Source organism: Muntiacus reevesi, chromosome 4, assembly GCF_963930625.1.
Source record: "Muntiacus reevesi chromosome 4, mMunRee1.1, whole genome shotgun sequence".
In the NCBI taxonomy this organism is placed as follows: Eukaryota; Metazoa; Chordata; class Mammalia; order Artiodactyla; family Cervidae; genus Muntiacus; species Muntiacus reevesi.
The window spans coordinates 144,378,516-144,391,478 of record NC_089252.1 but is presented as its reverse complement, the minus strand read 5'-3'; the positions used below and the strand labels follow the sequence as shown (position 1 = coordinate 144,391,478).

The 12,963-nt window shown below is 39.6% G+C and overlaps 1 protein-coding gene across 11 annotated transcripts in view; it reads left to right on the top strand.

The window, feature by feature from the left end:
- Nucleotides 1-12,963, top strand: part of SCN8A (sodium voltage-gated channel alpha subunit 8) — a 119,713-nt gene that overhangs the window by 65,472 nt on the left and 41,278 nt on the right. For 7 of the 11 annotated variants that reach the window (XM_065934373.1, XM_065934371.1, XM_065934365.1 and 4 more), the window contains 2 exons: nt 6,645-6,777; nt 11,581-11,819. In XM_065934373.1, the coding sequence (XP_065790445.1) occupies nt 6,645-6,777; nt 11,581-11,819 (372 nt within the window). Of the gene's footprint in view, nt 1-926; nt 930-6,644; nt 6,778-11,580; nt 11,820-12,963 lie in introns of all 11 variants that reach the window. The other 4 variants (XM_065934370.1, XM_065934366.1, XM_065934369.1 and 1 more) reach the window with 2 other exon arrangements.

Below are 12,963 nucleotides of genomic sequence, written 5' to 3'. Positions count from 1 at the left end.
TACCATGCCCTCCTCCAGGGAATCTTCCCAACCCAGGGATCAAACCCATATCTCTAATGTCTCCTGCATTGGCACCACCCTTGCACCACCTGGGAAGCCCATCTGCACTGTAAATATACTAAAAGCTACTGAGTCATATACTTTATAACGGTTCAAATGGTGAGTTTTATGTTATGTACATTTTATCTCAGTTTTTTCTAATTGGAAAAAACAAACAAAAAAAACCCAGAAACACTGGCCAAGTATCTGGACTTTCAGTCCCAGCTTTCACAACCTCACCTAGGGAGGAGGGACTGCTGGAGCTACCCACCCATCTTGGTATATCCTATGTACCCTGATGTCAGTGGATTAAATTTTCTTAGTAGTAGAGATGCATTTTTCTCTGGATACCATCTTAGCTCCCAACTGGTGCTTAGCACTCTTAAGTAGTGCTCCTCATAAGCTTTTTCAGATTATGTCATTTTAGGCAGTTAACAGTGATGAATATGTTTGCTCTGTCTCTCCATTGATCAGTCTGATCTGCTGAGTACTAAGAAATGCATGCACAAATGGACAATGAACAGACTATATATAAAAATAGAATTTTCGCCAGTAACCTGCCCAAGGTCTATTTACCTACAATAATTAATCTATTTGTCTACAATAAACAGGGGCCTCCCAGGTGGCACAGTGGTAAAGAATCTGCCTGCTGATGCAGGAGACACTGAGAGGATCCCTGGGTTGGGAAGATCCCCTGGAGGAGGAAATGGCAACCCACTCGAGTATTCTTGCCTGGAGAGTTCCATGGAGAAAGGAGTTGGAGGGCCACAGTCCACGAAGTCTCAAAGAGGCATACACGACACACTCTACAATAAATAACCAAGAAACCAGCCTGCTATAAATCAAACTTTCAGAAAGCCAGATTGCTGTCTCTAGTGACAGTCCAGGGAGTTAAACAGTAACTTTTGCAACAATCAGCCCAAAGCAGCCAGGGCTTGATTACTAGATTAATAACTGACAGCTTCCCTAATTTTTGTCCCTGTTTCCAATTTAGGACTGCCCAGAGAAAGCCAAATAGGCACCCCTAGCCAATCATGTAGGCTGCCCTGCTGCTTCTTAGCTCGCCTGCAGCTTCTCACCAGCAGCTTTGAATCAGGCTCACCTAAAGCCTTTTGGTTTTTTCCTACTCTTATTCAAGACTTTGCTACTCCTCTGCCTGTCTTTGAATTTCTGCCAAAACGTGCATGATATGACTTGACTCCCTCACTACATCAAACTCAGAATAAATAGCCTTTGATTTTCTTATTTAGTTGATCTTTATTTCCGCAATACAGATAACATCTTATACAAATTTATGCACTCTGCATTCCATCTTCCTTCTCAAAGGAATTTCACTGCATAATCAGTATTTCTGTAGCGCACTGGGTAATTGGCAACCAAGAATTACCCAAGATGTAGGTAAAAGGGAGGTGGAGGAGGCACTCTCTGATCAGTTGAGAATTGTTCCAGAAACTCCTCTTTACCATAAGACCCTCCCAAAAAGTACCCTCATGCCTCTTTCTAGTCAAGCTCTTCCCCCAAACCACCATTTCTGATTTGTATCATCATAGGTTAGTTTTCTTGCATTTTTTCAGGCCCATATACAAATACAATATATAGCTTTTATTTGGCTTGTTTCACTCAACAGAATGTTTGGATGTACATTCATGTTGTTTTGTGTATCAGTAGTTCATTCTTTGTTATTGATGAGTGGTATTTTTTTTGTATAAATATATCCCAATTTATTTATCCGTTTTCCTGTTGTTGGACATTCAGATTATTTCCAGTATGTGGTAGTATGGCTTGCTGAGAGCATTTTTATACAGCTCTTTTTGTAGATAAGTGTTTTTGTTTATATTGAATAAATACCTCAGAATGAAATTCCTGGATCATATGGTAAATATACGTTTAACTTTATTTATATAAAAACTACCAAACAAGTGTTCCAAAATAGTTATACCATTTTTTGTACTCCCACCAACAATGTGTTAAGAGTTCCAGTTGCTCCATATTCCTAGCCCATAATTAGTGTTGATTTTAGAATTTTAGTGGATATGAAGTGTTATTATGATTTTTTAATTTATTTATTTATATTTATTTTTGGCTGTGCTGGGTCTTCATTGCTGCACGCAGGCTTTCTCTAGTTGTGACGAATGGTGGCTTCTCTCGTTTGCAGGCTCTAGGCGTGTGGGCTTGAGTAGTTGTGTCACATGGGCTCAGTAGTTGCAGCTCATAGGCTTAGCTGTCCTGCAGCATGTGGGATATTCCCGGACCAGGGATCGAACCCTGCATTAGCAGGCAGATTCTTAATCACTGGACCACCAGGGAAGTCCCTTTTTAAAAATGTATTTATTTATTTATTATGATTTTAATTTACATTTCTTTGATAAAAATGATGAAGTTATCTTTTTTTTTTTGAGGTTATCTCTTTATATGCTTATTGGCTTCACATTTATCTTTTCTTGCTAATTTTTTATTCACATCTTTTGCCCGTTTTCAACTACACTGTTTATCTTTTATGGATTTTTTTAGTTTTTTTTTTTTTTTAAGTTTTGCCTTGTTTTTTACTAAAGTCCAGAAATTTCCATATGACGAGTACATCTGCAAGTTCTTTATTAGGTAGGTAAAATTTTAATTTTAATGAAGTTAAGCATTTCTTCCACGATGTTTTTTTTGCATCCTATCCAAGAACTCTTTGCTGATCCCCAGGATCATGAAGATGTGTTTCTTCTATAAGCTTTGTGGTTCTGAGTTTTACATTTAGGTCTTTGATTCAACTCAAATGAATTAATTTCAAATTACTATTGATACTATTGTAAAAGGTATAATTAAAGTTTTTATTTTCAATTATTTGTTTCCAGAATATAGAAATACAGTTGATTTTTGCATATTGACCTTATAGCTCATGACCTTGATAAATTAGTGTATTGGTTCTGTTAGCCTTGGAGGGTTTTTTGTTTTAGAGTTTGGTTTTTGGGTTTGTTTATTTGTTTGTTTGTTAAATTCCATAGTTTTTCCTACATGCACCATATTTTCTGTGAATAGCAGCAACTGCAGACTTTATGCTTTTAATTTATTTTTCTTGCTTTATTGCACTAGCTAAGACTTTAGATACAAAATTGAATAGAATTGATAAAAGCATACATCCTTCCTTTTTTCCAGTATTAGAGAAAAGGATTTAATGTTTCACTGAGAAGTGTAATGTTGGCTATAGATTCATAAATGTTCTTTGTCAGATTGGAACTGCTGCATTGTTATTCATGGCTTGCTAAGAAATTTTATTTTTATGCAGAAGTGTTGAATTTTGTTAAGTGTTCTTTTTTCTGCATCAGGAAGATGATCATATGGTTTTTTCCTTTATTCTGTTAATGTGATGAATAACACTGACTTTTTTCCTAGTATTAAATTAACTTTGCTTTCCTGGAATAAGCCCTGATGGTCATTATATAGTATCCTTTGTATATATTGTTGGATTCTATTTATTCATATTTGTTAAGAATTTGACATTTCTGTTTATGGGAGATTTTCATCTCTAATTTTCTTTTCTTGTAATATTCTTGTCAGATTTAATATTCAGAGTTATGTTAGCTTTATAAAACAAGTTGACAAGCATTCTCTTAGCCTTTGTTTTCTGAAAGAACTTGTGTAAAATTGGTATTATTTCTTCCATCTGTAACATTTGATGGAATTCAATTGTGGAGGTCTGTCTGGGTCTAGAGCTCTCTTAGTGATAAGATTTTTTATTATTATTTTGTAAATTAATATGAGCTATTTAGATTTTCTATTTTTTCTATGTCAGTTTTATAATTTGTGTTTGGATATGTTTGTCCGTTTCATTTAAGATGAAACAGCATAAAACTGTTCATAATGTATCCTTTTTATTTTAATAATTCCTATAGGATTTGTAGTAATATCCGCTTTTTTCATTCCTAAAAATTATAATTTGCATTTTCTCTATTTTTTCCTTGACCAGTCTTGCCAGGGGAATTATCAGTTTTATTAATCTTCTTAAAGAACCAATATTTGACCTTTTTTAAAATTGTATGTTGTTTGTCCATTTACCAATTCATTGATTTCCATTCTTACTGTTATTTCCTTTCATCTACTAACCTAGATGAAAGGTAAATAAGATGAAACCCTACTTAACCTAGGGTTTAATTTGATCTTCTTTTACTAGTTTCTTAAAGTATAAGCTTAGAGCATTGATTTTATATCTTTTTTATCTTTTAATCTAAACATTTAAAGCTAAAAATTTTTCTCTTAACAGTTTCATTAGCTTTATCCCATAAATCTTGATGTATTATGTTTTCATTATCATCAGTTAAAATATTTTTTTAGTTTCCCTGTGATCATCTTTTTGATTCATGGATCTTTAGAAGACTGTTGTTTAATTTGAAAATATGTGGGAATTTTCTGGATATCTTATTGTTACCAAGATTTTTGGTGGAGCCATTTATTTGGATCTATGCTAAATACTGCCATTGTAAAAAAATAATTAATGAATTTCTCTTTTGACCCTCTAAAGTTTCCTAAATATGGGCTTTGAGATATTCATTTCTTAGCATCTTTCATCTGTTTCTTTTTTGAAACTTAAGTGATGTACAGTATGCATTATAGTTTGATAACATTATGGATTATGGGACAAATTTTAATATTTCAAAATTGTCTCCACATAGTCCTGCTGTAGTTTACTTTTATTTTACATAGAAAGATATAAATAATACTTGTCCCGTCTTAATATTAAGTTTGGAGATTAATTTTTCTTGAATTTTTGTGGATATTTTTAACCCAAGCAAAAAATTGTTTTCTTTTGGATAGGTATCAACAAATGATAACCTAATAATTTGACCAGGTCTTTTAAGATAGTGTTTTCACTCAGTTTGTTTTTTAGAGTTGGTGTTATTAAAGTCTGAAGAATTTATGTATTCTTATATCCAGTGTGCCCAGAAAACAGTAAGCTGTATTAGTACCAAAGCCATATTAAATGCAATTTCATCATCTTTGATGAACCAGCCAGTCTGCTAGATATTACAGCCCCTTGAAGGTCAGCATTACGAAATTGTCTACTGTAGATTTGCACAAGGGCAGGTCAGTAAAAATCTAGAGTCAATAGATGTTAGAAATAAGAATGTCCATTGTATTGGGACTTTCTGTGTTCATTTTTAGATGATTATCACTCTTAAAGTGCAGTCGTTTAATCTCATTTATTAAGTGTCATGAATATCAGGCTGGGAATTGTAGCAAAAAGTGATTTCTCAAAGAAATATACATTATCATGAACTGAGGTAATAGCTAACAAGTCATTCTTACAAATACAGATGTTTGTATAGTATTGCATCTAGGAATTCCCAAGGAAACCAGTTCTTTTTCTTTTGCATTTCTTCTGTAGCTCTGCCAAACAAACAAAATAGAACAAGTAAAACCCTAAGGTGAACCAAACCTCTGAATCTGAAACTGTCTGATAAAATACTACAATGGGATAAAGTATAGTCTGCCAGGAGCTCTCTTCAGTATGGTTCTTCTAAATATATATAAGAATAAAAAGACTTTCTGATGTAGCTCTCCAAAGTCACTTGTTTTCTTTTCAGAACACTCTGGCACTGATTAGACAAATACTTCTCTAGCTTCATACAAACATATGTCTTCCCTGTCCTGTGAGGGACGGTGACTGTCTCTGCCCTCTTTCCTTCACATGGAAGGAGCCTACAGGTTTCTATGGATGACATGTTACAGTGGACAACATGGTTACTAGAAAGTTGGGTTTTAAGTCACCCTACTAAGCCTGATCTGATGTGGAATATTCACGTTGGCACAAAGGACAGAAGCGAGAGACGTTAAGAAACCCTTTGCTGTAACCTACCATACCAGCATTGCCCAGGGTGGAGTGTGTGGAAAATACTTTAACAATCTGATGGTATTTTCTGCCCATTTTATTTGGTTGGGAATTTGAACATTGCAGGTTAACTCATAAAATAAAAATGTAAAAAGGCAAAGTACACCTATATGAGGCAATGTCTTTTGTTAAGATAGCAAAACCTACCATACTTGTTTATGGTGGCTTAGAGGATATTTGGGGTAGACCTTCAACTTGCTAATGTTCAGTGAGGCTCAGGTTTGACATTTGAAAGTGGCAGTCTGGTAGAGTGATGGTGTTCCTATACAAGGAGGAGACAGTATCTGTAATATTCAGTGTGCTCAGGGACTTGGCCCTTCTTGAAATTTCGAGTACAGGTGAATTTGACTTATTTTATCATATGGTCCAGTTCTGTCCACATGCTGTTGATCAGAGACGAGGACAGGAAAACCTCAGGGTCTACTTCTGATGGCATTGCCCCAGGGAATCTGGCCTTCCTACTCCATGCTTAGATTGAGCAGCTCTTGGATTCATTGTAGATTTTGTATACATCTAAACAACTTGGTCTTGTCATCTCTGGAACTAAGGATGACCCATGGCCAATTTGTTTCATTCTACCTCTTGAAGTAATTAGGACTGTAGGATTAGAATAAAAAGATCTAATGAAGAGCATATGTTCTTGTTCCTCTGGACTATGTCCAGTAAGGCATAGCCTTAACATTCATAAGACTTCACCCACCCAACTTCCTGTTTGTTTGGTTTTTTTTTTCAGGCTACAACTGAGGTGGAAATTAAGAAAAAAGGTCCTGGATCTCTCTTAGTTTCTATGGACCAACTGGCTTCCTATGGACGAAAGGACAGGATCAACAGTATATTGAGCGTTGTTACAAATACACTGGTAGAAGGTATGTGCCCTGTGATGTTGGTCCAAGCTGCTGGGATATAAATATGTAGTGTGCATAATATGAATATAGTCCCTTGGTCTGAGTTTTGCTTGCAGAAACTATCTCTGAGCTTTAGGAATAGAGTCTGTTGGTTATAGAAGCCAGCATCCCAAATCTGCATGCGGAGAATCCAGTAAGGACTTCAAAGCTGTGCACAGATAGGTAAGAAGTACAGAGGAACAACGTAGGAGTGAGCCGGAGAACCTTGGCTCTGTAATCATCACAGGTGAGGCACAGGTGAGATGATGTGAGACAGAGAGGAGTGCAGACAGAAGAATTGTCATGCCATAAAATGACGGAACCCCCTCATGCCCCCGACCACCAGACGTACCTTCCCCTTTTCCTCTTTAGCTACTTACAAAGCTTTTGGTTTTCCCTTAAGGACAAATACACTGTGCATTTTGATTATACCTAATTCTGCCTGTCTTTAACACCCCCACATATCCATAAATACACCGGGCATGTGAACAGGTAAGCCGAAATCCCTCTTACATTGGCACCCGGTACCCCGGGAAAGAGCGGCCACTGTTGAACCATAGCGTGTCTGCAGCAGCGTGGCTGTCAGAGCCTGGACTCCATGTCAGGGGCTCCTCCACATCACAGCCTGACTTGCTGAGGGGCAGCTGAGCATTTCCCATTACCCCGAAGCCCCCCAGCCCAGGTCCACTTTCAGTCCCATCTGTATGCCAGATGGTGGTCTGTATGCCAGACTCTTCTGGATTTCTTTGGTGGTAGAGTCAGTGACTGGATTTTTTTTCTCACAGGATTCTGGTTGACTCCAAATGCTGCTTCTTCATTTGATTCATGTTAATTTAGCTGATTTGTCACATGATAGACCCACACTGTTCCTGACTGCAGTTCTTCAGAGTCCACACTCCCAGGCTACACCATAATACTTAGAGTCCCTGAGATAAGGAGACTCAAATTATTCTGGTGTTCTGGAACATTTTTTGGTTTTTTTTTTGAGTCATTTAAGCGAAATACCACTTCTGGTCTGTGAGTGTTTGGGGGAGGGTATGTGGGCAGGTGTGGGTGTGGGTGTGTTGGGCAGGGGCAGGCATCTGTGGTGCAAGGAGAATCCCTGGAAACGAACCTCAAGCTCCCCTGGACTGCTCACATCTGCACACGTAGACAAGGAGTTAGACTGAACCTAGACTGGTCTTGAGAGTGTATCAAGTAAAAGGAACGCTGAACTGCTTTCAGCTCCTGATTTCTTTAATTCTCATTGAGGTCATTGTCTAATAGAACATCTTTAATCTTCACACTTTGAGATAACAGGTAAATAATTGCAAATCATAAGAATTCCAAGATAAGATATATTATTAACAGCTTGGCTAATTTTATTCTTCATTTGGAGAGCAAGACAAGGTTTCTCTGACTATCTATGGCAGTTGAGAAGGAAAAGCTAACAGCCTCCACCAGGCATATTTTATTCCTGGTAAAAACATCAGAGCAGGAGAACTATCCATGCATTACAACAGTGGTTTATTGATTACCTCAGAGGCCTAGCACAGGGTGGTGGCAAAAGCTGATGCTCGAAAGATGTATACTGAACTGAATTTTGTTGTGCTTGAAACTGGGGAGGAGTTCTGGGGCTGCAGGAGTCCCTTGGGGGCCTTAGTGCCTGTGCTGCCTTTCCCTCTGATCCCCTCTCCTAGTATTTGATTTTCTTTGCTAAAGCTGATGAGACAGAGCTGCTGTAAGCAAAGAACAGTGGTTGGCTGGAGCTGAACACTGTGAGAAAGAGTTAATGGACATTAAGAAAGATCTATTCCTATTTAACCACCACTCCCTCTGTATTTCATGATTGCTGCAACAAGGAAAGCCAGCGTTGAATGAATAATTGTTTCTTCTTTTCAGGCCTTCAGTTAGGAAACTGACATCATTTTAGTCCAAAGAAGCAGACCTCCTATCTAATGGTTTAGAAACCACAGTGGAGAATTCCAGAATACTGTAAATAGTGGGATAATCCTGCCTGCTCTGTCTCCCCCCATCCTATTGCAAACACCAGGATCCAGTAAACTCAGTGGAATTCACTGTCAGCAGAACCATAACTTTGGGGATATTTCAGAGGACAAGGCATGGGATATCGGCAGAGAGTGATGCAGTCTTACTTCTCAAAGCAGTAGAGCTTCGGGAGAGAGTTGAAGTAAGAATGAGGAAGTGATGGTGCTTAGCATTATTGATTCTCAGGTTAAGCAGCTTCAAAAGTGTCAGTGCAATTGCTTACCTGGTATCTGCCTTTCCAACCATGGCTGTCAGCTCTGTGAGAGTGGCGACTCTTGTTCACCAGATGCATTCCTAGTGCCTGGCCTATTGTTGAAGTGAGCTGGGAGAGGCCCTTGCCTCCAGAAACCTCCTGGTCTGCTGAGGCTGCCATCTTAGAGGAATCCTGAGGCCTTTCTCTGCAAGCAGTCCCCAGTGCCCTCAAGGTTGAGAAGACTATAATCACCTCTCTGAAAATGTTCAGGAACAAACTAAGAGCAGCTCCACAAACTTTTGGACATCTCTCCCCATAGGTTAACACATTGCCCCAGACCACATTCTCTTACCGTTCCAGTCATGTGGGGCCAATAATAGTTTGCAGAGTTGCGAGTCACTTCATAAACCTCCGTATTCACCTAGTCGGTCTTTTCTAGCTCCTAGAGCTCCACAGCTTTACTTAGTCCCTGTGAAACAGAAAGGATTATCCTGAGGATCTTCCCATCTCTATAAATGGGGGGAGGAGATGCCTAGTATCCCTTTCCGGTGCCCCATAGGGTAGGGAAACCACCCCCCACCCTTTGCTGTCTGGGGAGGACTTGGAGCCTAGTTCATTGTAAAACATTACAATTGTATCAACTGTTAGAAACGTGAATAGTCACGGATTCAACCTCCACCTGCCCATGATCAGCAGACATTTGGAGAAAGGGGGAGATTAAAAAAAGGAACGGAACCAAATTTCCAAATATGTGCTATAAGAATTTATGGAAATAAGAGAACCTTTTCAATTTTCTTTTTTGGGAGAAAACTAAATTTACCTTGGGAAGGGAGGGAGTTCTGTGAGGAAGAAGCCAAAGCAAATTTTCTTCACAGACTTCCTTTCCCACGCAGACTCCCACGTGGCGCTTACTGTGGCCCTTAAATCTGAAAAACCAAGGCAACCTATTTTCTTAGCAACCAGGGAGCCAATCAAAAGCCCAACCAAAGCACCCCATCTAAAATAAAGTCATCACCATGGGCACCATCCAGCTGGTTGAAAATGGGGAAGTAGATTGATACAAAGCAGCCATCTTGTTCTTGGTGAAATGTTGGGAAATTTTTTTCTATTCCCCAGATGATTTGATTTCATTAATGGATTTGAGTAGGTCTGGGGCAGTAGGAGACACAGTTGTATCCAACCTCACAAAACCAAGACCTGGCCTTTAAAGGTTGTCATGCTGCCGAGTTTTCAGAGTTATACCTCTTAAAGAACATTCTTCCAGATCAAGGTTCTTGAACTGTAGTGATACTATCTGTTATATTTTATGTTTAATTTGAAGGGATATCACACCTAGATTGTTGTAGCGGAATGGCTGACTGTGATCATCCTTTCCCATCTTCGCTTTGTAAAACTACCTTTGAGCTCGTTGTGTCCAGGGATTCTCGGTCTGGTTTTATCAGAGTCCTAGGATCCTGAGGCAGTACCTCAGGGAAGGAAGACTTGGATTACACTGGACTCCAGGCTTCTCTTCCTGCCTCAGCTAGAGCAGCTCCTGGTTTGTCTGTTTTATGTATTGGAAGTCAAATAAGAAGTTGTTTGAAAAAACGGGTTCTGCTTTTAAAAGAGTAACAGACTAAAGAGACAGGAGAAAACAAAAGAGAGTAAGAAAAAGGAAAAAAGAAAGAGCTCAAGGGAAGGGAAGAGGAAGGAGATAGAGAAGGGAAGGGTGAGAGTGGGAATGGGTAAAAGGAAAGAGAAAGAAAGAGAGGAGAGAGATGACAAAGAGGAGGGAAGGAGCAGAGAGGAAGGGACATGGTTTCTGCTCCTGACGGCACTGTGAACTCCCGCATCCGCAAGAGCGGAAGAGAGAGTCACATGGTGTCTTGATTGACGATGCAGATTCTGCTGTAAAGAAAATGTATAACAGTAGCAAAGACTTCCACAGCACTTGCTATACACTAGGGTGTTCTGAGGCACTTTATATGTATTTTAGCTCATTTAATTCCCACAGAAAATGGAAATAATTTACTCAGCAATTGTCTGAGCTGATTGTGCCCACATATGTCTGGCTTCAGAGTGTTCTGCTTCTCTGATAATAGTTTAATGATACAATGTGTATCCACCGTTTATGGAGTTACCTTATGCCAGGCCCTGTGCTGTCTGCTGTCAACCGCTTAGTGCGGAAGCGATGGAGGAAAGTTAAGGACTCCTTTAGTCCTTTAGCCTAGAAGTCTGCCCTTTCAGATGAGGCAGCAGAGGCGCAGAGAAGTCAGCGCTCCCTCGCCTGAGATCATACAGCTGTGCATGTTAAAGCCAGTTGAAGCAGGGCTGCCATGCTCCCCAAACGGGTGTGTTGAGTTTTGTTTATAACTAGCTCATTGTTAACAGGGACGTGACCTGGCGCTGATCAGCCTCCTTTTCACCTTCAAGAGAAGGAAAACTGAGGGAAAGTCTCAGGATAGTCAGCACTCCCCCGCCACCTTCCTTCTCGTGTCAGTAACAGCGAGACAGACCAGCCAAGGCTAACCCTTTCGTTTCCTTCCCAAGACTGAGGGGCTTCCTTTGTTCTTGACTCACTACAGAGCTGGAAGAGTCTCAGAGGAAGTGCCCCCCGTGCTGGTATAAGTTTGCCAACACTTTTCTCATCTGGGAGTGTCACCCCTACTGGATAAAGCTGAAGGAGATTGTGAACCTGATTGTCATGGACCCTTTTGTGGACCTGGCCATCACCATCTGCATCGTCCTGAACACCCTGTTTATGGCAATGGAGCACCACCCTATGACGCCACAGTTTGAACACGTCTTGGCTGTGGGAAATCTGGTAAGATGGAGCACGGCCTTCGGACTGCGCCATCTGAACAGGTTTTGCCTGTGGGTAATATTTCTTTTCTGATACTGAGAGCTGGAGTTTAGTCAAAAAGAAAGTAATAGTTAATTGGAAGGCAAATGCTCCCACATATGCCACAGCCCCAGCCGCTTCTGCTAGCTTTTGTGATCCCTTGGCTGTTTTCTCTTTCTGCAGAACTTTGAAGACGTCATTTAGGAGCTCTTGGCAGGCATCCAACCCCGGTGACAGAATGGGAGGCATGGTGCAGTGGGTTGGTTTCAGCAGCCTCAGCCAAGGACTTGTGGATGTCTTTCTCTTTCTGCTTCTCACTTTAATTCTGTATGACTCCAGCAAATCACTACCCCTTTCACCTTCAGTAACAACCACCACAAAATAGGGGAGGTCTTTTAGTATGTTACATGTAATGATAAATTTTCCCACACTGTCATATCTTCATTATTGATATGGGGACTATCTACAGGAAATTTTAAATTCTACGCTGGTCTCCCCACCCAGTCCAACTTCTGAGCTATCATCCAGTTTCTAACCATTAGTTGATCTGTGCCAAATTTATTTTAATGTTGGCTCAAGTCATAAACTTAATTTGTATTATTTAGATGATAAGTATGCAGTTTAAAAGAGAAATAGATTATACAGTGTATTCAGAAGTCAAGTAGTTGTGATTTGGGGACTATCTTCTTTAGTACAAAAATCAGGAGTTGATTAAATTTTGATAGTAAAAAATTAGTTGGAAAGAATCCTGTAGGTCATCTGGCCTCATAATCCTTAGAAATTGCACCATGGGCATACCATTCTAGTTGTTACCATGTAATTTTGCATGATCACTGCCTGGTAATTGTTCCTCTCTCTCCGCCTCTCCCTCTCTCATACACACACAAAGTTTCTACCTGAAGGCTTAATACTCTATCGGTGTGTTATAATAGTGATATCATTTTGACTTCTAATTCTGAAAACATACATGGCAAAAGGGATCCCTTATCTGGTTAGTTGTCATAGCTGATTGTATTCCCTAGTATATTTCCAAGATGCTGCTGTACTCTTTCCAATCTCCATGTCTGAGTCAGTGATGCACTTGCAGCCCACCACTGTGTTGGGCAGTTCAGTGAAATACCTGTAG